The sequence below is a fragment of the Amyelois transitella genome, chromosome 23 (assembly GCF_032362555.1).
Source record: "Amyelois transitella isolate CPQ chromosome 23, ilAmyTran1.1, whole genome shotgun sequence".
NCBI lineage: Eukaryota > Metazoa > Arthropoda > Insecta > Lepidoptera > Pyralidae > Amyelois > Amyelois transitella.
Genome location: NC_083526.1, coordinates 4,654,493 through 4,682,109, shown reverse-complemented (window position 1 = coordinate 4,682,109; position 27,617 = coordinate 4,654,493). Strand labels below are relative to the sequence as shown.

The following is a 27,617-nucleotide window of genomic DNA, read 5'->3' as shown; positions in this document are numbered from 1 at the left end:
TTCGCAGTGGACTACTGTCATATTATTTTTTTATCTATTTAAAAGTAACCATTAAAATTTAAAAAAAACACTGATGATAAGCAAGTTATCAATCAAATAGTCGAAAATAATAAAAATAGTAATTTGATGGCAAATTACAAAAGAGATTTAGTTTATTAAAATAATAATAGTCCTAATAAAAAAATAATAATTTTCCTTTATATTTTGGTTGACTGGAAGAAATCCCATTGGGGATAAGTCCGCCATTGTACATATTCTTCTAAATCCAATAACTGTTTTGTAATTTGTTTTATTTATTTTTATGTGCAATAAAGAGTTTACAAACAAACAAACAATAGTCTATAAGGTCTATCATCGCAATTTAATCATCATAATATATGTTATTAATCATCAAACCAGTTAGTCAATATCGATGAAAATTTTAAATTTATTTGTAGCTGTATCGATAAAACTGACAAGCGCATCACTATTCACTGTCAAACTCAACCACGTTCGCAAGAGCAAGGTGAAGATCTGGGTCTTTGACCGCGAACATAGGCCCGACTGCATCAACGTTAGTTAACTGGAACGTTAAGGTTAGGTTTAAATTTTAAATAGTGTTTACTAATTCAGTTTGCATTCATATAAACGTTTGATTTTAGTAAAATTATACGAGATCAGAAGAAAAGCTAGTGCTGCTTTTCTTGCCGTATAGATTTTAAAATTCACTGCAGGGGGAACCTATCACTGAATAGAATATTGCTTCAATGATAGATGGAAAATTCAGAGATGGTGACAGGTTGCTACATCTTCACCATAAAATAATCCCAAATTTGTTAAGCTTCTATTTGTTTAATTAACCGAGTGAGTGAGGGTTTACCGTCGATCTTGATGAAGTTTAAAACCTTTATTACTGTTTATAGTTTTTTTAAGTACTTGACCGATATTGTTGACCTACGAAGGCATCAAAAACGGTCTAGTTGTTTTTAAGATATTCAGAAAAGTATTCTCAAAGTTAAAGTTCGCGGCGAACGACTAGTTAATTGCACGCGCCGTGTGGTTTCCGGCACTTCAAAAAAGGACCGCTCCATATATTTTCTATGGTAGTAGTAAAAGGCGACTAAGTATCTTTATACCTTTCAGCCATGTTTACTTAAGGTTTATTTTATAAATATCCCATTGTACCTACTTTATTAAATAAAGTAATGAACTAAACAAAAAAATTCAAGTTTATTTTAATTTGTGCTTTTAACTGTTCTAAGTTGCTGTTACTGAGAATCTTAGGTTAATTGTTTTTTGTCTTTATTTGTCTTCTTTCAATAGGCGTCTCCTTTACGAAAACGACAGTCGATTTTTTAGTTCGTGGACCAACAAAATTATTTAGAATTTTGTAACCGCGAGATGTTAATTCGCAGCGAACAACTGGTACCTAAACACCAAGTTAAATTTAAACCTAAGTTTAAATCCAATGTTTGTGTCATCGGGCCATTTCTTTTCGAAAGCGACAAGACACGGGTGCGGCGGCGGTCATCTTAATCGTTGTATGAATACCGATTACGACTTAAATTTGTGTTTTCAAAACAGGATTGAGCAATTTTGAGAATCTCAACAAAATGACGCGCTTGCATGAAGAGTGTTATGAACATGGATAAAGCGAAAGAAGTACGCAGGGGTCGTGGCAAAAGGATAGTATAGTAGTCAGTGGCTTACCGTTTAGGGAAGGAGGTGTGATTTTATATAAGTAACAGGCACAAGCAGGTACTTTACATTTATCAAAAAGAAACAATAAGACATGTTCAGCTTTAACCATGATCCACACGGGTAAGGTTCCCCTGGAAAGGTCAAAGAGGTCTGACGGGAATCCCTTCGAGTAAAAAACTTGACTTAATCACCTTATACAGCCACCGTACCATGATACGCGGGACGCAATTTTTACCGCCCGAAAACTATCGCTGTCCCGTTCTACGTTTTAATAAAAAAGCGATAGTTTTCGCGCGCTCAAAACGGCGTCGCGCGTGCCATGCTACGAAGGTAAGATCGTAGTCAAAGGGTAATATAAAAATTTATAATCAAGTTCAAAATTTAAAACTACATTCAAATTAGATCCGTGTGGTTCCCGGCACCAATAGAAAAAGAACAGGACCACTCCATCTCTTCATCATGGATGTCGTAAAAGGCGACTAAGGGTTAAGCTTATAAACTTGGGATTAGTCTTTTAGGCGATGGGCTAAGGCTGTCACTATTTGAATCTCAATTCTATCTTAAAACTAAATATCTGAACGTGGCCTATCAGTATTTTTAAGACTGTTGGCTCTGTCTGCCCCGCAAGGGCGCGCAAACGGCTCTACTAACATTCCGGTTCACGAGCCGAATCGTGGGAACGGTGCGTTGCGATCTTACAGTGCATTTTTATTGCCTGCCTGCAAAATCTATATAGTATCCGTTATGTGTAGGTTTAGAAAAACTTTATTCTCATAAGAATACCTAACATAAAATAATTCATTTACTGAGAAAACTGGCTACTTACTTACAAAAATATTAATATAAATATTTAAGGCTTTCAGTTATGTTAACATCAATCAATTGATACCTTATACCCAATTTTGAAAACATAGTGCAACCGGGACTAAAAGCCAGGAAAAAGAAGAGCAATGTCTATGTTAACTCTACTTTATTTCTAAAATTACAAGTAACATCCTTCCAATTAATAAAATAAATTCTTATCCACCGAAAAATGCTTCGCATCTCCATAGCAGTTCTGGTTAAACTATTTTGCAATAAAACTACTAGGTATACCGATCAATGCTTAGTTTCAACATGTTTTTTAAAAACATTTTCAACATTTTCTGAAAACATGTGATTAGGAACCCAGTGGAGTAATGGACTGGCATTCATTCTGTAATGTCTTCCTTATAATTTCTTTGGTAAGTGTATATTTCAAGTACTTATATTAAAACTATTGCCCGCAGTAATATTAGAAATTTTTTTTAGTTATTAGGAAGCATTGAAATCAGAATAATATATTTAAAAAAAACTAACGGTTTTATTAGTCATTCCCTCTGTCTGATATCCATGGAAAGATGGAGGGGATCTATTCTAAAGTGCCAGGAGCCATATGGCACACCAGTAACTTGTAATTCAAAAAAGTGTGATTTACTACAGTCAGAAGCAATAAGATTCTTCTTCCTCCTGGCTATAGTCCCGGTTGTATCCTCACCTCTCTGGAGAGGAGCCTGAGATACGCCTTTGACCATGGATCCTGGATTGGGTCAGTCAGGTTTTTACACGAAGCTACTCCCATCTGAACTCCGCAACTTTAGCAGGTAAACCTAACCCGTATTGGATCCATGGTTACACATCCAGTTACCTGAATGTGCAGGTTTCCTCATGATGTTCTTCCTCACCGTAAGAGCATCAATTAGTATTCAGAAATATTAAGATTACAGAGTAATTTATTATTAAACGGGAACGCTTTCCGGATGGGTACCACTCAAGTACCGCTGCTTAATCGATTTTGGTAGAAAGTAGGTATACCTACTTTTTCCCTCAAAAATAGGTGTAGCCTTGTAAGGTCACAAGGATTTGACCTATTAGTATGCACCACACCTTATAAATATAGACTTTGCACGTGACTTCCGACGATAAAAACAATCATGCAGTTTACTCTTTCTAATTCATTCCAATTGTCCTTATAAATGATACAGTGGTTGTGAGAACTCAAATTGTCAAAAAGAAATGCTTTTGCATATTATAGTTTTTAATACTTACATCGGATGGATCAAATATTTAATACATACATACATACATAAAATCACGCCTCTTTCCCGGAGGGGTAGGCAGAGACTACCTCTTTCCACTTGCCACGATCTCTGATATATATCCTTCGCTTCATCCACATTCATAACTCTCTTCATGCAAGCTCGGCGGTTTCGGGTACTTTTGACCTGACCCTTTACCAGGACGTCCTTAATTTGATCAAGATACGTTCGTCTAGGTCTTCCCACATATTCAAATATTTAATGAATAAATATATGTCAATTGATGTCGATACGAGTAATTATTATGGTGACTTAGTGAAATTATTTCATCAAAATTTTAAATTCCACCTACATTCAATCGAAACCATATCGACACACTAGTTTTACATTATTTTTTTTTTACCAAATTGTTTCCCCTTGAAAGTTCTCATAAAATGTTTTCATAAAATTTCTCTTCAATAATAAATTTTTAACAATTCTTACATCCATTCAAATCAACGCCTAGTATAATTTGGAGTACTGTCACTCGCGCATCGAATATTCAGGCGCGATGGTTTTAACCATTTTGTAGATGTAGAGTAAACGTAGAAAGTTTTACTTAAGTAACTAGTTCAAATAAGTTTTCCTGGTGCCAAAAGAAATTCTGTTATTATGTGAAGAACAAAATCATTCTACCCTATCTGAACATCATGTATTTGTTTAAGATCACGTCTACCCAAAATTTACTACACTGTTTCAGTCGTCACCATTTTGTATTCTCTAATATCCTCGCCCATTATCATTCTTTCACTCCATATAAATCTTTTGGTTATATTTATGCTTATTTTCTTGTTAGATAAATTTATTTTTTGAAGAACTATACCCGCAGAATTTGTTAGTGTCATGCTTCACACAATTTGGTAGATGAAGCTTTCAGCTTACGTTGAGAGAGAAGGTCAGATCGATGATATTACTGATATAGTCATTAATGCAGGTTATTTACAGCATATTTTTTATCTTTATCTTCTGTCCTTTTCAGATGTACCAATATGAAATGATTGACGGAGCTTACAGAAAAAAGAGATCTCATAGTGATAATTTCAAAGTATTGTTAGGTTTGTATAAAATGAACCCCTTGCAGAAATCAAATGTATACAAAAAGTTTTCCGACCAAATTCTATTACCAAGTCGAGTCACAGAGCAAAATACTTCCATGAATTTTGATTCAAATGAAAGCGCAAGAGAAAATCGAACACGTATCGGTATGAATCTTAAGTATATTGAAGATGTCATTCATGCAACAAGCCTACCGGATAGAAAAACGGAAGTTCAGTATTACAGCGTTGAAAACAAAGGCCCGGAATTATTTTCTGATGACATCAAGAGTAATTACATATTTAAAGAAGTCCGTGATCACAATTCAGATCGTTCATCATTTAAAAGCATGTTTGATCATATTAGTAGTTACGAAGTCGAAAGTAGCAATACAAAATTAATACCCGTAAATATGTCTGTTCCAAGAGGAAATAATGGCAATAATAAAAATAATTTCGTTAAATTAAAACATGATGTAACTTCAACAAAAGATAATACAGGCTATTATAAAGCGAGAGATAATATTTTTGAAACTGTTGGTATAAATAAGGACACTAATGATATTGAAGAAGATGCTATTGTAATTATGAGGTAGATTAAGGATTGAATAATTAATACCCGTAACAAGAATTGAAACTTACTTTATACAAAATTTATTTACAAGTAAGAAATAAATAAATAAATAATTTAATAAATTAGTCATTGGTCCTTCGTAATTTAAAGCTTTCTTCCTTTATATTTGTGCGGAGTAGGCGATTTCGTGGGCATCCTCGTATGATCGGGCTTGGTACGGACCATGGGCGTCCCAGGCTGGTGCGTGATGGTCCACGTGGTGCTCAACATGGTGTTGTGGATAGTGAATAACTTCGTAGTTCACGACCTTGGGTTTCGTGAATTTGAAGATAACCATGGCACCTGAAAATTCACGTAAAATTTATTAATCTTCTGGCAGCTTATTATAATAAGAAGAGCTGACCTGGGTTTACACCTAAATTCATTAAGGTTTTTGTACTTGTGCATCAATATACTAACTTTACTAATGCCTACTTTTAAAATTTTATTTTTATATTAACTTACCAGACAGGACAAGAGAGATCAGGCCCAGAGTCAAAGCCTTCCATGTTTTCAGAGCTATTAGAGCAAGTGCCAAAGGAACCAGCACTGATGCTTTGAACTTGAGACCAAGTAAGAAGGGCAGCAAAATTTTCTTGACAAATCCGTGTTCTGTAAAGAAGCATTAAACATTAAATTAATTCCATAATCCATATATATGTATTTCATCATCGATGTAAAATGATCACTTACTAGACTTGATTCTCAAAGGCTTGGGCAGCTTAATCTTCTTCTTTCTGCCTTCAAATTCTTCAACTTCTTGTTCACCGTCCAAAGGCATATTCAACTCCGAGGGAAGATCAGCAAGAAGCGATCTTGGTACATATTCTGAGGCAGCAGTCTTCGTGATCTCTTCTGGAACCTTCACTTTCAGGGCGTGAGTTTGCACGAAACTGTCAACTTGGTCAAACATCTTATATAATGGATCCTTAGCCATTCTGGGATCAACTTCTCCATCATCTTCAAAAACTCCAGTTTTGACGATGCTGAGGTCATCCGTAATCTTGATCTCATCTTCATTTGCCACTTGAGAGATCCACTGCAGGGTCCTGGGTTTCACACATTCCACCGAGTACTGACTAAGGCATTCATTATAAATGTTTTTGACTAAACTAGAAGCCGAGTACGTTTGAGCACTACTGAAGGCAGCTAATGAGAGGATTACTAGGAGTTTGGCCATGTTGCACTTTTTTATTATCACCATTTGTTTTTTTATTCGACGGCAGAGGCGACTGACTGCCGTCCGATGAACGGTCACAATGTATGTCAGGGAAGTTCAGGGCTTGGTTTATATACGAGCATTAATACGTGAGGTGGTGTCAAAATGCGTCGAAGTACTATGTTTGCCGATGTGCGATCGTACGCATGTGGCTCTCTTGATTGTACTTGTAAGTGACATTGTATTGGAAATCTATTACTTTGTAAACACATTGATAAGGTTTACTCCAACATGTCGCTCTACTTTGAGATCTTTTATAATTGTAGGTATACTGCTTAACGAGTTACATAGTTTCTTGTACATTTGTATCTCAAATTTGAACTTGGATCAATTTTCATCGGAAATGAGAAGATCTCCCTAAACAGGTGATCCTTTATCAATCAAAGATATAAATTGAAATAGATAAAATAAAAATAATAGGGTAAAATAGGACTTTTCTTGATCATTCAGTTGATGACCTAAGCAGAATAATAAGACAGGTAAACATATTGCTGTTATATCTTCGTCGGACATCGTTATATCTCCTTTATCCTTCTCTACCTTAAGGTTTACGTCTCTCGATAAGGAATCCAAATGCGATGAGCCATACGCTAACAGTTCATCAATATGAAACCTAGTCCTGAGAACTAAAAATACTACCTACCTATAATAACATAACGCGTGGATTCAAACTTAGAACCTGAAGATTACAGGCCACCACTCAACCTTCAAGTTAAAGTAAATCAAGGTTGTGTAAAAGAAAAAGTAACAAAATAAGATCAGGTACATTCCTTACGTAACGAAAACGTTTCTTATGATTTACATGCAGCCCATAGGTTTAAGTGAAAGATGTCCAGCAAAACGGATGCATGGACGCGTGAGTGGATTTCTAATTAGGTCAACGTGTCCCGTATGCAAGTAGGGTGGATATAGTTGATAATTTGCTGGGACAACCAAATGTCTTTCAATAAATCAGCCAATTTACATACGACTCTTGCGTTACAGAGTTTTATTTATTTTGTGACAGATGACTATAACTGTTGGGCTTAACTAATGCTGAAATTTGGCATTTATGTTTCATACGTAGCCGTCCTATTATTTTTTCTATTGGTGCCGGGAAGCACCAATAGAAAAAATAATAGGACCACTCCATCTCGGTCCCATGGATGACGTAAAAGGCGACTAAAGGATAGGCTTATTAACTTGAGATTCTGATTTTAGGCGATGGGCTAGTAACCTGTCACTATTTGAATCTCAATTCTAACATAAAGCCAAATAGCTGAACATAGCCTATCAGTCATTCCAAGACTGTTGCTGGCTCTGTCTACCTCACCAGGGATATAGACGTGATTATATGTATGTATGTACTTAGCATATGCCAAATCGTATTGCCATTTTATACGTAGTATGAAAAAAAAGATTCTTCGAAGTTCTCGCGGTAATATGGAAATTTTGAGTTAATACAAAGAAACATGCTTTGACGAGCGTAAGTGGTAAAATGGTTAAGGTGTCCGGCTAAAATTCGCAAGTAATGCGTGAGGGGGCTAAAATCTGACTTATTCCATGTACCAATGACTCTTTTCTGGATTACATTCATTAGTTGGAGTGCTAACTCATGCTCATATGGTAAGAGAGAACATGTCGTTAGGATACCTGTACATTCAGGCAACTGAATAAAATCATAATCCAAAATTAGTTGAGTTGTGTTGAATTGACTATGGGATTATTTAAGTTTGCTTGCAAGAGAACGCATCTTGGAAACTATCAGGCAGATTCAAGTCAAACGCACTCAAATTTCGGAAGCATCCACTTAAATTTCAAAATCATGGTCACCCTATTGCTAAATAACATGCTGAATTACATTATGGGAGTGTCTCGTAATTGAATGAACAGCTGATTTATTAACCGAGTGCCAAGAGCGAGTTGGTATTTATGTCAACCTATTTTTTACAAATATAGTCTTTAGTTTAAAATCCTGATTCACCTTATCCAGAATCATGGTCTCGATGAAAGCTTCTCCAGTGAAGATGAAACGGAATTAACGTCAGGAGAAAAAAAAAATAGCCTTTTTACGTTATTAATCCAGTAGTTTTTTACCGGGAATACGCTCCTGTTGAGAATAAAAGGATCTCATGTCAGTAGGGTTTCTATCTCTGTATCTAATAATCTGCATCAAAATCGGTCCCGTTAAGTTTATTAGTTACAATTGTTACAAACGACCAAAATGTTTTACTTTATTAAAACACTAAAGTTATGTAAAAAGTATAACAGTAGTGCGAATCGCTGTGGTTTAGAATTCCAACCCCGTATCACTCTACCCTAACTTGAAGTGAAGTGTTGTACACTTGAAGAGTATATGTGCAAAACCAGGAATGTCACAAAAAATTAAAAAGTTAATTTATTACGGCAACATTATCATTTTCCCGCGTAGTTTGTTACCGCATTCACAAAAAGCGTAAGAAGAAGCATAGTCAGATGTATCCCCAAGTTAAGTCTTAACTTGGGGATCTTCAAGGCAAGAGTGAATAGGCACTAAGTATTTGAGCTTGCGCGCACGACCTTAGGTCTCATCTTGCTTACCACCAGGCGAATTGAGGTCAAACGCACTTAAATCTATTTTAAATAAAAAAAAAGTATCTTTGACAGGGAATAAATTCCTGTGGCAATTCCCAAAACTAAAAGTAAGTAGGCACCTAGCTTATTTAATCGAAGGAGATGTCGTGACCCTTGACGAATAATTATTCTGAATCGAGACTAGACATTAGAGGCTGGTGTACCTACTGAGATACAAGCTCTGCTTAGTTCAGACACCAGTCTCTCACAATCTTAAATAAGTTAAACCGTGAAATTTTTACTATAAGTCTGTGTCATGTTTAGATTGTGGAGAAAAATAAAGAAATTTGAATTTGAATTTGACATTATTCTGAATCGAGACGATAGGACGGCTGGAAGGTCTTATCCATCATCACCATCTTCTTGGTGTAAATCCTGATTGCATCTTTACCTTTCTAAAAAAAGAAGACACCGCGATCTTGCATAAACTAAGTCAGATTTTTATACAAGTTATTACTGACCCCCGTAATTATGAGAACCAAAACCAGCTTAGTTAAACATCCAGTGACCTGAATGTAGATTTCCTCACGATATGATTTTTCTTCCATGCTGGTCTGGTTGTGAAGAAAAAACAAAGTGTATACCAGCTGCTGCTTTTCCCGTGCAGATAGTAAAAGTCAATCAAGGGATAGGCTAATTAACTTGGCATTCTTTTAACGGATAGTCTAGTAACCTATCACTATTTTGATCAATTTGCGTTTCTATTAGGCTAGCAACCTGCCACTTTTTGGATGGTCTTAGATCTAAAGGTTGTTTTTCAGTCCTTCCAACACTGTTGGCAACCTCGTTAGGGATGAAGAAATGACTATCCAATTAAACTCTTTATAGTTTTGAAATCATAATCGCTCGACCACATAAACTTTAGATAGTTATTTCTTTATTCTGGCGTAGTAGTAAGGTATGATATAAATAGGTACCTAGCGCACAAAAGAAGGAAAGCGAGTTTCAAACCTCATTTTTGATGAAAGAAAATCCTAAGTATTAAGAAATGTGCCATGATTTCTTATAACAGGACATCCGTCTATCTATATATAAATGTATCGTACAAATATGTAGACTTAATTGATATAACCTCAAAATGCTGAGTTAATATTCAATCAACGAAGGAAGCGAAATCGTCCTAAATTCTTAAGTCCATCACTCAATTTCATTTCTTTAACAATTGTTGCCAACTATGATTATGATTAGATAATGCTTGATGGAAGGTGTGTGATTCCCGATGTACTGCAGAGGTTGCGGAGATCAAACGGGAAACGCTAAAAGTCAATTCAAATTAATATTTTTTTTTTTTCATTATTATGGGGCATATCAACATCACTTAATAATTGTCATATCTTTTGGTTTTTCACAACATTGGTAAAATAAATTACTTTAAAGTAGGTAAGTTTACTGTCGCTTTCAAAGCATCAATGCAGAAGAAGCGGTAACAAACTTAGAAAAGAAATGTGGACGAGAGAATACATTGTTATGATTAATTGATTTAAACGAAAATTAAATAATAAAAAATAACGTCAATTGAGTTAAATCAAGGAAAAAGGCTAACTAAAAGAAAAGAAAATTAACTTGTGATTCTTCTTCTAAAGAAAAAAAATGTCAGATATTTTTTTTATTGTAAAACTATAGGCCGCCCGCGACTTCGTCCGCATGGAAACCGTATCAATCCCGCGGGAACTCTGAGTTCTCTCTCTGGAAAAAGTAGCCTATGTGTTATTCTGGGTCTTCAGCTACCTAGGTACATACCAAAATTCAAAATCGTAATCGGTTCAGTAGTTTTTGCATGAAAGAGTAACAAACATCCAAACTGACATCCTGACATACTCACAAACCTTCGCATTTATAATATTAGTACGATATTTTTTGTTTTATGTCCAACATTACAGTACCTACTTTTAAACTGATTATTTCTCTCCTCTTTTTTCCTTCTGTCTTATGTAGAAAAACAAAAAATAACTTACTTTGCGACTATACTTCCTACAGTAAGCTTTAATTAGCCATTCAGCTGATGATAGGCCTTCAGTCTTATCGAAACTGTTGACTCTGTCTACCCCTTATGGGATAAAGACGTGAAATGATTATAATGTCTCTGTGTGTAGTAAAAAAGTGAAGAAATTAAAATCAAGAAATGTTAATGTTTCATGAAAAATTAATATGTACCTATATTCAATCCAAAAGAGAAAAAAAAACGATAAAATAAACTTCTACTAAACTTCTACAATAGAATAGAATTTACTTATGATAGTTTCGACGAGGCATGTTATTTCACACTGAAGAAGACCCGACGTATAGTATACACTTAATTATAAATAGTTGAACTGAAAGTTGAAATTTGAAAATTGAAGTTTACTAAAAAAATTAAATACATTTACCTACATTAAATGAACGTTATTTTATGCCACTAACATAGGTACCTATTTCCGAACGAAAAATATCAAAATGACGGTGAACGTCAGCGTCAACTGTCAAGTCTGTTATGTCATGTCATTCACTTTCAGTGACGGTGACGTACATTCACTTGCTCGTTGCTCATCAGATTGAGAAATCTCAAGATAATTATTAAATAAAACTCTTCTATCTTTTTACGGTGACTAACGAACACGTAGGAACTATGATATATTCGTAACATACCTGGAGAGAACCTTTATTTCATATCTATTTATCTGGACTTTGACTTGTAAGTGACAATGGCCAACAACCGTATTCCTTCTGGGCCCAACACGCCTGGGAGTCAACAGACACCCACGCAGCAAGGAATAAAGATATTTATCCAAAGGGACTATTCTGAAGGCACTGCAGTTAAGTTTCAAACACGATTTCCCCCGGAGCTAGAAGACAGGGTAAGTGAAAGTGTTTTTGTTTATTATCTAGGTCCTTGACTCGATTCAACGATCTAGATTTAGCCACGAATTTTCTAAACAGTTTTGCTGTTTATCTCTTTATTTTCGTACAATTAACTCTTAGTAAAGTTTATATGAGTGCATGATGTGATGAAAAGTACAAAACCATAAGGGTCCACACCATTTGATGGAATTACTGGATAGCAACTTTCTTTCACTTTATGTTTCATCCACATTCATAACTCTATCCATACAAGCTCATTAGTTTCAGGTATTCCACATTTTAATATATTTTCCCATCTGCACTCCAAGTTGTCCCACAAAACAGGAGTCTTTATATAATTTTGTTTATTTAATTTTACAGATAGACAGACAATCCTTTGAATACACAATGGAGAAATTAAATGAACATTTCGACATGGCAGAAACTGCTGACTGCAGTACGTACTGTGAAGGATGCCTTGCGTGCCTTACAGCGTACTTCATTTATATTTGCACGGAAACACATTATGAAAAGGTGAGTGGATTTAATAGTATAGTTTTTCTTTTTCTTGTTTCATTAACGCAACTTAGATATTAGTATGAAGGAAGTTTTAGCCAATTAGCAAGGAGAAAACTATTATTTGTTTTGTACAATTTAAGTGGCAGCAGGACTTTTATCAGTACTAATTTTGGATGTCATGAAGTGACATACAGCATCATGCTTTAGTCTTGATCATGTCCTCAATGGAGAAGTGCCTAAGAATCAACCACTAACCTCGATTTAATCAGTAAGATTTTTACACAAAGTTGATCCCATGAGACCTCCGTGATAGGATTTTCATCTTAGCATCATATTGTACTGTTATTGATTCAAAACCCTGAATTATTATACAAATTACAGATAAAATGTTTGGAATCAGCTTAAAAAATGATACATAACATTTTAGGAAGCAGTTTCTTATGGAATTTCTATTGTCTCCCTGCAGCCAGCTTTGCTCGCTGCAGATTCCCATGAGAAAAACTAAAATTTTAATTTCATGCGGGTGCAGTTACTGCCAAATGCTTCTTAGAATATGTTTAGTATCATTTTAAATTGTTAACCTTGGTTTTTTTCTACTGTTTCAGCATTTGCGGAAAGTGTCAAAATTCATAGCAACACAAAACGAAAGGGTATACAATCCAAGAGGGATACACATCACAGATCCAATTTTAAGAGGTTTACGGGTCATAGAGATAACGGTTATAGACGTACCAAATTGCCAGAGCCCCACAGGTAACTCAACAAATACAAATTTGAGGCACACTTGACCACCACACGAGAACAGGGAGTTTTTCATGTAACATACGCGTTATTGGTTCTGAATCATGTTATAATATTGTAAAGAGATTTTGAAAATGGAACAAATCGATAAGGTTTTGTTTTGCCGTCAAATAAAAAAATAATAACAATAAAAAAATAGATGTCTAAATCTCTCATGAAAAAAAAAAATAATATACCTACTAAAACAGTGTTTTATTTTATTTTAAATTAAAAATGACGATAATAGAAAAAACTGTCGATTTGTTCCATTAAATTTATAAACCATTGTACTATACCAATTTGTATACAAATATAAATAAAAAATAGCAATTATTAATGAAATAAAACATCACATGTTTAGTTAATTTTAATAATTGTTTTCTTAACTTAAATTTTAATAAATACCTAACAAGTGAATAAGTAAGTTAAAATGCAAACAATACAGTTCCATTTCAAAAGTAAACTGAATACTCTTTAAAAAGTATAACATGTTTTTCGAACCAATAATTTGTAATCCTCGGATTGCAAGCGCTGGTTTTTAACCAGTTCATGTAAGTTGCACTTGCGCGTCTTGTGTAAGTTGCTCTTACACGATTTTTGTAAGTTTTCTGTAATTATACTTAACTTTTTTAGCAAGTGGTTATTTATTTCCGCCATTTTTTACTCTTGTACCTAGTGGTTTAATGCTGAAAATGTATATTCATATGTGGCAAGTGATTCTATTGTAATAATAATCTCATCCTTTTAAAGAAAAATATGGATGATTTTACATAATTGTAATTTACATGTACCTATTATAAACGTTTTAATAAATCGTTTTTTAAAAGTCTGCGAGTTTTAAACTTGTGTAAATTACAATTATTATGCAATACGAAAAGTTATAACTATGTTTGGGTATTTTTTTTTTTGCTTTAGTTTATTGAAAAGTGTAGTAGCGATTAAATGTCTCGCCTGGGGGGATTCAAAACGCTGTAGGTACTGTAATTTTTTCTGGTGATAAAAAATACGTTATTTTAATACTTTCATCATATAAAGACTTTTTTGCTCTTATTCTAATTAAACAGTGTGACACTCATATTTGTTACTAAATAACAATATAATCGCTACAACACTGTATAATTTTCTCCTCAATGTTTACAATTCATTCTTACACAGAAGTTAAAACGCAGAGTGACTTACAAAACCCTCCTTTCGTCTTATTCGTTGCAAAGGAAGTCAAACAAAATGACTAATTCTTTTAAAATTGAAGTGTCAGCTTTCACACTGGTCAGGTTGTGTAGAAAAACATAGTGTTAATTTAAATTATTTTTTTATTTAAAAAAGAATTAACCTTAGTAAAATAAGCCAGCTGCTTCTCTTCAGATTTTCAAAGGGAAGAGCTTATAAACTCTTGACCTGACCTTTCGCCAGGACGTCCCTGATTTAATCAAGCTATGTTAGTCTTCGTCTTCTCACTCCACGGTCCCCTTTTACACTCCTTATATATTTGCTTATCCTCTCCACATGACCAAACTTTTCTTTGCAACTGGAACACTAAATCGATTTACAATAAACGCTTCGTGTTAATAACTTGTGTGTGAAGAATGTGTATGATTTATAACTAGGTACCTACTTAATTAATGCCGTATGAATGACTGAATCACTTTCCATAGCATGTCGAACTCCCTTTGCCAAATTGTTCTTCCAAACTTGTACGGACATTAGTTAGGTTTAGTAATTGGACAGAATTAACCTTGTGATTCATGTAATTAATATTGTATATTATGGCCCGTAGATATTTAAGTTTGCACATTTGTGGGTAGCTGTTCATGGGTTATTCACGTTTGTTAAAACTAGATTAAAGAATATACATAGGACGATGTATAAAAGTTAGCGTTATTCTCTGTCCTATTAAAAATGGCGGCATATTCTCTGTGATTCCAAATATATAAGTTAGTTAGTAGTTTCGATCCAAATTGACAAGTTCAAGACGAGAAACCCCAATTTGAAAGTTATTTGTGAAAACCTGATATCTGTTGTAAAAGATTTCAATCCAAAAACATCTGACTTGCCCCACTCTTCTGTGTGACTTGCACTATGGAAATAGAATTCTTTAAAAAATTTAACATTTATTCTGATTTTTAACCAATATATCGTAAAGTACATCTTATATACATGATACAATCTCGAAATACATTTAACATACAAAGGTGTATAATTTTCTAAGGCCCATTGTAATCATCTTTTGATACAAAATAGAATGACTCGTCTATCAACTCATCACTGAAATCACTTATTTGGCATATAATTAGTTGATATGGCAATGTTATGAACGGATTCCTGGGAGTTCCCAGTGTGGCCTCCGGGCAAAAACTAGTATAACTAATATTACGTTTTATAAAGTGTATAAACCACCGTTAGATTTTTTATACGAATACCATGATTTTTTTCATCATGATTGTCTTATCAATAAATCCATTTAATTTGAAAACATAAACTTCTAAAACACCTTGTATAAATGCCAGTAATAAATTGGAAAATATCATTGATCGTAGGTATATTCAATCAAACCTCACAATTAATCGCAGCTTAGTTTTTTTCAATAGATGGCTGTATTATATAGACGTCAGTGTTGCCATTGCTCAAATTCAAATTTCACTTATCGATAAAAAACGTATCATTTTGAGCAAAATTGCGGCTTCCAATCCTTATAACACCGCGATCTAGTTGCTTTATCTTAAGGTGAGGTTGTTTTTATTACATTGCATAGATAATGATTGTCTTTGAACAAATATATCACTTGCTAGTTGCTAAAGATTAGTTATTGGTCTTTGGGCCGGCATTTACTTGGAAGATAATGTAGGATACGTTTAAACATATTATTTTTGTATGTCCACTTTTTTTTAATTGTCTGTAGTTTCCATGTTGCATTTTGCTGAGATATTTAATTCAGTAATTTTACTTGATATTATGTTTCTCTAATGAAACAACTGGCCAAGTCATGTAAAATTTGCTTATAACCATAGATGAAACTCTGACTTTAATCAAATTTCATTAAATATGACATCTTTATAATGAATTTGTTGAAATTCATGTAAACTACGGACAGTCACATAATTTTCTGTTATTCTTATTTGATTTATGTATCATTTTTTAACATTATTTTAGTTTGAATTGATAAATAGAGATTGGAGTATATAAACAGCAACATCAGTAGGAAGCGTTAAGAGAATTAATTAATCAATAAAATGAGAAATGTTGCTTTTTACACAACCCAATTATAGATCCGTAAATAGGTTTGGCTTATAAAAATTGACTTCATACTATCGCGTTAAAAATTACTTCCTGCCTACGCCTCCGCTAAAGGGGCGAGATTTGATGTAATTATGAAATTTTTTTTTTTTGAATAAAATTGTAATTAAAAAAAATCAAGCGTTTTTCAGCCTGTATTTTGAATTGACATTTTGCGACTTAGCACTTTATTATGTCCTCTATTGTGCCCTTAGTTGGATGATGTAAAAACGCCTTAGCTTGTGCCGCTGACTGTTGCTGTATAGTAAGATAGATAGGTTCTAATTTCAACGAAATAGCTTTAGGTTAAAATTAAGACTTGTTAAATTATATTAGGTAGTTGAGTGCGATGTGTATTTAACATATTTTTAAAATTTCGTTTAAAATAATTGAAAAGCTATCTCGTTGAAATTAATGATTCCTGAGTGTTACAATAAAAATGTACTGAAAAAGATTTTTGATATATGTATGTAAAGTGTAGATAGAATATAGCCCTTGTAAATATTATGCGCGGGGTTCAAAATAAATTGTCTGAATTCGACTTATACTTAAGTAATAAAACATGCGTTTGATTTGATGCCAATTTGAATCTTAGTTTTGGAAATTTACTGCTCAATTTTGCTTGTAAAATAAAAACCAAATAGAATGTCAAATTTACTTAGTAAATTATAAAAGGTACTATAAAATCTTACTTATATCATTCTCACTTATGTCGTAAAAGGCGACGAAGGGACATATTCCTTATAACTCTTGGGTACATATACATATATATTTACCAAATTTTTTTTATTTGTTTTAACCTTATTGCTTTTTAACTCCTAAGGGCCTTAATAAATTTTTCTAATGTAGATTTTAGTAGAAACGTGGGCAAGTTATCTTCTTTCTCGCTTACTCCATGTGTTTTGCTCAATCCGAAAGAAACCCATTTATTTTTCATATACGTGTGTAGTATTTTCATGGTAGGTATTAAATTATATGTAAAGAACCCTGCGCATATTCCAATTTCAGGTTCTATATTAATTGTTATTAGCTATATGTATGTATTCAGTGTAAGAAACTTACATTTAATATATATATATAAATCAAATGCACAGATTTTGAAAATGGATATTAGGTGTAAATTTTTAATTTTTTTAAATTATTCTGTACGTACTAATGTTTAGTAAATAAGACGAAATAGATTTACTTACTGTAAAATTCAATATGACTCGTATTAAATATTTGAAATTTATATGTTTTTAATCATTCCGATTATTTGGTTTTCGGATCCACTTCCCAAAACGCCCAAATTCTAAAATAGCTTTGCTACAGACACCTCCTAAGATGCGTCGCCGATCTTAGTCTATACAGACTGAGACGAGATGCATAGCGACATTTAAACATAGATGATTTTTTGCTGGCAAACGTTGTCAATGTAAGTACAGTCAACCGCATATAAAATTACCCTGCATGGACTTATATAACTCGGTTATAGTAGAATTAGAGCGTCCGTGGTCGAATCAGTAAGGTGACCGGTTAAAATGCGTAATGCGCAGAAAGGCACAGGTTCAAATCAGGGCCATGTGCCGATGAAGATATATAGATACATTAGTTTGAATACTAACCGATGCTCTTTCGGTGAGGGAATCGTGAGGAAATCTGCACATTCTGGTAACTGGATGTGTAACCATAAATATTACAAAACGAGTTAGGTTTACCTACAAAGGTTGCGGAGGTCAAATGGGAGTCGCTTCGTGTAAAAACCTGACTCACCCAATCTAGGATCCATGGTCGAAGGCATACCTCTGACTCCTCTCCAGTGAGGTGAGGATGCAACCGGGACTAAAGCTAGACCCCGTAGTATGGCATGCGCACGCGACGCGGTTTTAATCGTGCGGACAACTATCGCTGTTTCGCTTTTTTACTATGACGTGAAACGGGGCATATAGTTTTTGGCGCGATAAAAACATCTTTGCGCGTGCCTTGCTACGAGGCCTCGACGACAAAACTTGCTTCCGTGTAATTTTGAGGGTTAAAATGGTGCTTACACTTTCATAAGCACCATTTTAACCCTCAAAATCAAACATCAAACACGTGCCGCCTGAGCGCTTCAATTTAACTTCGCCATTGTTTGTCATGAACAACAACTAGGTAACTTTCACATCATTCAATATTGTTATGAATGTTGCCCGTTTTGAATACTAAAGATTAATTTCCTTTCTGAGGCGTAGACTACTTGACAAGTACCACCTGCATAGTGGAAAGTTGTTTTATAGCTCTGTTTTACCCTTCGCCTTCGCAAAATGGGTTATCAATTTACTTTTTTATTAAAAACGTAGAGTTAAAACTACGTCACGTACTTTCATAATTTTTGTCAATCGGCGTCCATATTTTTTTCTAAATCACTGAATTTGAATTACCGTTCTACGGCTCCATTTGTAAGCCGTCGGGTGTTGTCGAGCTCCAAAGTGACCATGTGCCGTGGGGTTCTCGGCACCAATACTCGTACAAAAAGAATAGGACCATTCCATCTCTTTCCCATGGGTGTCGTAAAAGGCGACAAAGGGATAGGCTTACCAACTTGGGATTCTTTCTAAGGCGATGAGCTAGCAACCTGTCACTATTTGAATCTCAATTCTATCATTACCTAAGCTAAATAGCTGAACGTGGCCATTCAGTCTTTTCAAGACTGTTGGCTCTGTCTACCCCTCAAGGGATAGGTATAGACGAGACCATGTGTATGATGTAAGTAACCATGCATGCTGTCGTGTTGTGCGGTAGAAGAAAAGGATAAGAACAGTAAAAGTAAAGCGGCGCGTTCACTTGGAAAAAACCATCAAAATGGCGCTATATTCTTTTGTGCTATGTTCTAAACAACTACACTCCAAGCCTTGGCTCAGTCAACACAATCTGTGATCACTTCATGACTTCATTACGTACCCTCAAAATGTAATTACACTAAGACACTCATGGCAGCAATTACTTAAAATATAAAACCACAATCGAGTTGCCCTTTACGCTTCTCTTAAATTCATCTCGTCGCATAATTCTTGGTGAGTCGTAAACATAACTTTTTACGGCATCTAATTACATAGGGTTATTGCTTGTGTAGGCTGGTGAGCGGAGTGGCGTAAATCAAGGATCTCTCTACCAAGGCTAATTTCTTTAGTCTAACATCATCAGCATTTAATTCTGATTAAGTTTACAAAGAATTTATTTTAAAGAATACCTATGTCGTGTCGTCGTGATACCTTGATATTTTACTTAATTGTTGAAAAGAGATTCGGCGAACCAGTAATTATTTACCATGACAGTTGTGGGTGCAACTGGGTGCATGTAGTTCATTATATATCAACAGGGATTTAAATTCATTCTAAAACATCAACCTAAAGAAAGTACTAACAATCTTGGGTTACTTCCACAATTAAATCCGCATTCACTTTTCACTTAACACTGTATCTCATATTAATGGGTAACCTCCACTAACCATCATAACAATGTCTCTCCTCCCCCACTATTTTTATCCTTTAAGATATTGAACCGTAGAGGGTCCCAATATTTGCTCACAGACCAACTTGATCTGGTCGTACAACTTATATGAAGAATATTACAAAAAGGTAAGTAATAAAGTAAGCTATCCAGTTCATAAAAGGGGTTGCGTGGGACATATTTTCAGCATATTGTTTTAAATGGGTGAACCTTTGGCAATTTCCACCGAATTGGGTCAACCGCAATTTCGAAGCGGTTACTTCTAGACGAGAAAATTTGTTGAATTTCTTTAGAGAGCTTTTAAATTAAACTTTGGTAGTATTTAATATTATAAAGTAGATATCAATTAAACTTGGGTACATAATATACATATTTTATAGCATGAAGAGAGTTATGCATGTGGATGAAGCGATGGAAGTATGCAGAGATCGTGGCAAGTGGAATGTAGTCTCTGCCTACCCCTCCGGGAAAGAGGCGTGATTTTATGTATGTATAGTATGATCCTAGGTAGGCTTTTCGATTTTGTACTCTATCTGGGGAGTCTGTTAAAAAAAGTTTCTCAATGTGTAATAAAATGCTTTTGGTCACATGGTATTTAGTATATACATAGAAATTAAACAAAAAAAGTCACAAACTATTCTACCGAAACTAAATCGACAGGTAGGTAAGTATAACTATCTTCTCTATTCACACTTATTTTTAAGGTATCTTCTGACTTCATTATCATCCGAACCCAACTTTTTAGATCCCAACCCATTTCCAGAGTCCCAGTTTAGAACAAAACAACTTCATACTTTTGGATGTTGTTAGAGGTTACTGAAGGATCAAATCACTTCCTTACGTAGTGCATCAAATTATCCGAAGCGGGTAGGTAATTAGTAATACTTTACCTATGTAATAACTTCGCTGAATCTTTTTACAGCATGTAGACTGTCGTTACATACTTTTCAGAAGGAGATAAGCTACAAAGGAGACAGAGGGAGAGAGAGAGAGAGTACTGTAATTTACAAAAACTGCCTTCATAAAAACAGCACTGTCGAACTTAACAATAAACAATAAAATGTTTTAAAACGGAATAAGTGCCTACAATAAACGTAAAAATGCAATTTTGAGAGGGATCGTATTTCAGCCCTGACGCCCTTTATAAGGTCATCGGGAATGGAGGAGAGAGGTCGTAAAATTCACATTTATCAAGCAATTGATTGCGGAACAACTTCAAACATAAATTTTAAACATTACAATTCGATTAGAACCCGCGAATGACATAAATTTTTCGTTGATAAAACTTTTTTTTTTCTAAATCACGCAACGCCTATCTATTTTCGGACCAAATTTAAAAACTTAATGTTCAACATATTTAAAAAATGAGAAGTTTTCTGTTCAACTGAATGTTAGTAACGAAAATTGATCATTTGATCAATCATCGGTTATCAGAGGTTGAATGAAGGAAGAGATTACAAATACTTCAGTTACGAAGTTAGGTAAGTGCCAATGTTATATCATTTTTCATTCGTACTCAAAGTTAAATGCCAAACAACACTGTTCTTTTCTTTCAGTGAGGTTTGAGCTTATTTCAAAGCTTAAGAATTCCATTAATTGAATATTTACGTAAACATATTTACTGAAATATCTACGCGCGAATCAAACCATTGGGTCTAGTTTAGAGATCTTTATGTGGTCTAGGGCCACTAAAAGATAAGTTTCCTAAATTCCCGACGGAACGAAAATAAGCCGTGCCGTGTGGTTCCGGGCACCATTAGCAAAAATAATAGGACCACCCCATCTCTTTCCCATGGATGTCGTAAAAGGCGAGGGATATGCTTATAAGCTTGGGATTCTACTTTTAGGCGACAGGCTAACAACCTGTCACTATTTTAATCCCAATTCTATCATTAAACCGAACAGCTAAACGTGGCCTATCAGTCTTTTTGAGACTGATGGCTCTGCCTACGCCGCAAGACGTGATTATATCTATGTATGTATGCAAATAAGCGGGAGTTTTAAATTCGCACGGATCGATCCGCGGCGGTACTCTAGTCATGTAATGAACCTTATCAATCTCTTATGCAAAACAAGGGACTACTCAATTAATTCGCTTCCCAAGTCCCTTTGTGCAGCTAACTAGATTTATACGTGTTATTATTCAGCAGTTGACAGTTCTCGGTTAGCTGGATTCTGAATATACTTATACAGGGTTTGTAGGTACATGTACAGTCGACTCCGAAGAAATTTAATCTCCAATGATTTGTTATCGCACCACCCGTACATACATTCAAGTTTGGTCCAAAGGTTCGACTGGCAGAGAATGCCTTGTGGCATTAAGTCCAACTTTCGTAAATTTCACGTGCATAAAGTTTTGATAAATAAATAAATTTGTACAAAGTGCACAGACTGTTTCTCTGCCTTTGTCAGTACATAGTTTAAGCCGTTTGTACTCTACGAAAAATATATCAACACACACTTTTTTCTCGGTGAAGTAGGCAGAAACTATAACATTATACAGTATCCCTTCATATTTATTTTTATAGGGACTTTTAACCTGATCTTTGGCCAGGATGCTCCCGATTTGATCTAGATCAAATCGGGAATCCTGGCCAAAGATCAGGTTAGGTTAGGCAAAAGCGAACGTACCGAGCGAAGGTACGTTCGCTTAGACTTTTTCCTCTAATGTTTCCATTCACGTACAGGTAAGTTATTAGTATATTCCAATCTCTCTAATCAATTTATCACGGATTGAGGAAAAAAAGAAAAAAACATGTGGATGAATCGAAAGAAGTATGCAGGGATCGTGGCTAATGGAAACATGTGGCCTCTGCCTACCGCTCCCGGAAAAAAGGCGTGATTCACACCTTGTTACTCTAATGACCTGAAAAAGCAACGACATGAAAAAGACTATCACACCCTCGCATTGTCACGAGCGTCCAACAAGTACATATCGCACCCCTAACAATTTCCGGTCCTCCGGCCGTTCCGGTCACTCGTTAGATTGTAAAACAGAGCACTGAACGACTGACAAGGTGACTGATTCTGTGCTCTGTGGATGCTGGCAATAATTTCTTTTTCACACGTGAGTACCGATTTATGTGTTGATATTCTCTACGAGTTGACTGGTAATGAAGAAGTAAAGATTTTAGGTCGTAATCTTTATTAAGCTATCTATCATGTATTTTAGGTCGTAATCTTTATTAAGCTATCTATCATGTATAATCACAGTTTCAGACAGTGAAATATTTATTAAATAAAAAAACAAGCTCGGTCAATTCTCTTTCTCATTTTAGGCAGAAATTAAATCATCCCATTCTCACTTACCCCAAATCTTCATCCACATTCATCAATATTCCTATGAAAACTGATTTCACGTCAATCAAGCTTTTCAATACTTGTTTACATAACAAAAATAATTTCTATATCCCATGCGGGGAAGATAGAGCCAACAATCTTGAAAAGACTGAGAGGCATCGTTCAGCTGTTTGGCTGCTGATAGGATTGAGATTCAAATAGTGAACGGGCCGGGAACCACACGGCACCAAAATTAACTGGTCTCATATAAGGGAAGTGTCCTACTTCGGGACTGAGACTGCATGTTAACACAGATGTAGTGAAAATTGATTGGAAGCCCAATCGGACTGGCATACCTAGTACACGAATTAATTGGAAATCGGATTCGATTGCAGCTATCTATAAATAAACTAACATAGCTTTTAACTATGTAACGAAACTACTTGTATTTTTTTATTTAATGTAAATATAAACGGATTATATAAACGGTCATACAGATTCTTGCCCCAAAATTCTGAAAAGATAATAGCAAATGGATAACCTACCCTTATTACTAATTATTTACTTATTTATGTAAACTTTATTATACAAAATACAAATGTATAGCACAATTACTTATTATATTTTTATTATACATACATAATATCGTGCTTATTTAACCCTTCCGATCCAGACAGAGCCAGCCAGAACGTGGTGTATGAGAAATACTTATAGACCACGTTCAGCTGTTCATCATTAATTTCTAATAAAAAGCTAACTTTTGGTGGTCTGATAACAAAGAAAAAGCTATATATTAGCCGCTTCACTTCCCGCAGAGATCCAGAGAGAGAGAGAGAGAGAGAGAGAGTCAATCATGGGAAAGGCTTATAAACTTTGGATTCTTCTTTTAGGCGATGAACTAGCCTGTCACTAACTTGGTCTTCGTATCTTCTTAACACCATTTAGCTCTGTTCCACATAAAGAAGTGATATTTGTATGTGTATGTAGGTATGTCTAGTTAAACCAATACACAGCCACATATATATTTAAGTCTTACCCCTATCGTAGGGCGCTCTAAATAGACATATTACTTTCTAATTATGGGGGCATATGAACTAAACTATAATAAGCATGACCACCGTAAGCAGATCTTTGGTTAACAAAACGACTTTACTTTTACACGTTACATCCATACCTCACTCTGGAGAGCGTCCAAGGTACGCCTTCTGTCCATTATCCAGTATTGGATAAGTCGCGAAGTGACTCCCATCTGAACTACGTAACCTTTATAAGGGAACCTACCGCATATTGAATTAGAATTTATTAGAATAAAAGCTGCACTAGACGAAAGTGCCTGTTCCCTTACTCACCCTTAACGAAAACATAGGAGTGGCCCTATCAGAGCCACACTATACACGTGTAAGAATAGAATCATGCAAACAATATGTACTTGTAAAACTTTCATCGCCAGTTCTTAGAATTGCGTCTTAATTATATATTACTGTATCAAACTGAAAGATGCCTTAAACGAAGAAAATTTTATCGTTAAACACTTAGAACAAATTGACTTTTACAATTCCAAGAATTGTTAAAAAAAATGGTATGAAAACTCCTACGCAAAATGAGACGTTAAAAGTACTTTCTGAATTCAAGTTGAGTTTGCGATATCAAGTTACGCGCTGACAAAGTTTGCTGAACAAAAAAAAAATATAACCTTTTGGACTTTGAACAATTCTCAGAATTTAAAAAAAAACGTCTAGACATTTTTATTTTATTCGTTACTTATTATTTAATTTAGGATAATTTATTAAATTAAACGCAATAGAAAATATAAGACTTCCGTTAGCAAAAAAGGCCATTCTTTTTTAGGCGTCTTTCAAAGACCGCTGAAGCACAAATGCAAGGACCCTAGGACCCAAAGCGGACACGATATGAAAATAAAAAAAAAACTTAAAAATAGGAGCCTGAATTGAGTCAAGTATGTATTCTATCTACATCTCATTTTGGAGTTACTGAGAAAAGGATGATTGCGAATTAGGTACACGACATGACTTGCTGCTGCTTGAATGTGTAGATTTTCTCGCAATGTTTTATCTCTCCATAAGAGCATAAAACTAATGTAGGTATATAACCTATATAAAGAGTCATATGTACACGACCACAATAGGATTTGATCCTGTTTACGCGGTAGATCACATTTTTTTATCGTAAACCTAAACGTTTGACAGCCGCCGCTCGTTTTAACATTATTATTTTGACTTCTAAAAACAAAATACTCGCATTATTCAAATTTAACAGAGAACTTTCTCAATAAACTGAAACAATCGTTCAGCTATCGGCTATAACTTTTTATCTCGGTTTCTACCGCAAGGGAGTCACAATTTAGAGGCGCCTCGTAAAACCGCTGTCACGGTCTATATATGTATGTTATCCACTCAATTGAATACCTTCAAGCACTTCTTGTAGAAGTAAAATTCAATCAAGAGAATTGAATCGAAAAAAATCTGTTTGAGGCTTGTAACTGCTGTATTTATCGCGTAAAGTGGAGCGTCTGTGGTCGAATGGGTAAGGTAGGTTAAAAGGCGTGTTGCGCATAAAGGCACCGGTTCGAATCCCACCACGGCCATGTACCAATGATTATTTTAGAAGTTATGTACATTAGTTTGAATACTAACCGATGTGTTTACATCGTCAGGAAACTTGCACATTCAAGCAACTGGTTGTGCAACCATTTGATTCAATTCGAGTCGGGTTCCCCTGCAAAGTCGCTTTGTGTAAAAACATGACTCATCCAATTCAGGATTCATGGTCAAAAGCTCCTCTCCAGATTGGTGAGGATGCAACCGGAACTATAGCCAGGAGGAAGAAGATCTATCTCGTCACTACATAGTATAAAACAAAGTCGCTATTTTAGTCTGTTTGTCTGTATGCTTAAATCTTTAAAATTACGCAACGGATTTTGATGCGGTTTTTTGTAACAGGTAGAGTGATTCAAGAGGAAGGCTTTTATGTATAATAACATTTATAATATTGCACCCGTGCGAAACCGGGGCGGGTCGCTAGTTAAGTATATAAACATATATATGTATATGTTTATATACTTAACATATACATATTTATGTTTATATACTTAACATATACATATTTATGTTTATATACTTAACTTAACATATGTCATATTTATTTACATACATACATATAATTACGTCTATATCCCTTGCGGGATAGACAGAGCCAACAGTCTTGAAAAAGACTATAAATAGGTCACGTTCAGCGGTTTGGCATAATTATAGAATTGAGATTCAAATAAGGACAGGTCGCTAACCCAAAGCCTAAAAGAAGAATCCCAAGTTTATAAGCCTATCCCTTAGTCGCCTTTTACGACATCCATGGGAAAGAGATGGAGTGGTCCGTTTCTCTTTTCCGGGAAAAGTTGGCTCTGTCTACCCCGCAAAGGATATAGACGTGATTATATATATTGTGTATGCATGACCATGCATCACTCAATAGTAATAATGAACGTAGAATTAATTATCTCCTGCTCGTTGTTAATTACTCTTATCTAGTGTTGGCTCGAGATAACTGACATAGATATAGTACTATAGAGGTTAGGATACTAGGCAAATATGCAAAGTGGATATTGGATGCCATTCGTAGCCTCTATTGTCTATTGCATTTTCAGCAGATTTAAGGCAAGATATTGCCTAAAAACGATATTGATAATATTGACGATATTTGTCTAAAAATGACGGCCTCTGTGGCGCAGCGGTTGTACGCTTGTCTGTGACACCGGAGGTCCCGGGTTCGAATCCTAGCCAGGTCATGATGAGAATAGAACATTTTCTGATTGGCCTGGGTCTTGGATGTTTATCTATATAAGTATTTATTATAAAATATAGTAACGTTGAGTTAGTATCTCGTAACACAAGTCTCGAACTTACTTCGAGGCTAACTCAATCAGTGTAATTTGTCTCATATATATTTATTATTTATTTTTTAAAAACGGCATAAAATTGATTTTATAGAATTTGGTAAAAGGCAGAAAATTAATCTGAATGACCAAATAGAATATGTGCCGTGTGGTTCCCGGCACTAATGGAAAATATAATGGGAGATGGAGGGTAAAGGCGACTAAGGGATAGACTCATAAACATGGGATACTTCTTTTTGTCGATGGGCTAGCAACCTGTCACTATTTGAATCTCGATTCTATCATTAAGCCAAACAGCTGATCTTGCAGTATATCTAAGAATATTGGCTCTATCTTCCCG

General features: G+C 34.9%; 3 protein-coding genes across 3 annotated transcripts in view; 1 reads left to right on the top strand and 2 right to left on the bottom strand.

Moving 5' to 3' along the window:
* Positions 1 to 27,617, bottom strand: part of LOC106130651 (uncharacterized) — a 67,441-nt gene that overhangs the window by 27,237 nt on the left and 12,587 nt on the right. The window lies entirely within an intron of this gene.
* Positions 5,523 to 6,670, bottom strand: LOC106130707 (uncharacterized). Its single transcript, XM_013329609.2, has 3 exons — positions 6,117 to 6,670; positions 5,889 to 6,035; positions 5,523 to 5,726 (listed from the first exon to the last, which is right to left on the bottom strand). The coding sequence occupies exons 1-3, from the start codon at positions 6,625 to 6,627 to the stop codon at positions 5,545 to 5,547; spliced, it is 840 nt and encodes a 279-aa protein (XP_013185063.2). The 5' UTR covers positions 6,628 to 6,670; the 3' UTR covers positions 5,523 to 5,544.
* On the top strand, positions 11,727 to 17,851 carry LOC106130770 (golgin subfamily A member 7). Its single transcript, XM_013329694.2, has 3 exons — positions 11,727 to 12,068; positions 12,433 to 12,585; positions 13,176 to 17,851. The coding sequence occupies exons 1-3, from the start codon at positions 11,916 to 11,918 to the stop codon at positions 13,356 to 13,358; spliced, it is 489 nt and encodes a 162-aa protein (XP_013185148.1). The 5' UTR covers positions 11,727 to 11,915; the 3' UTR covers positions 13,359 to 17,851.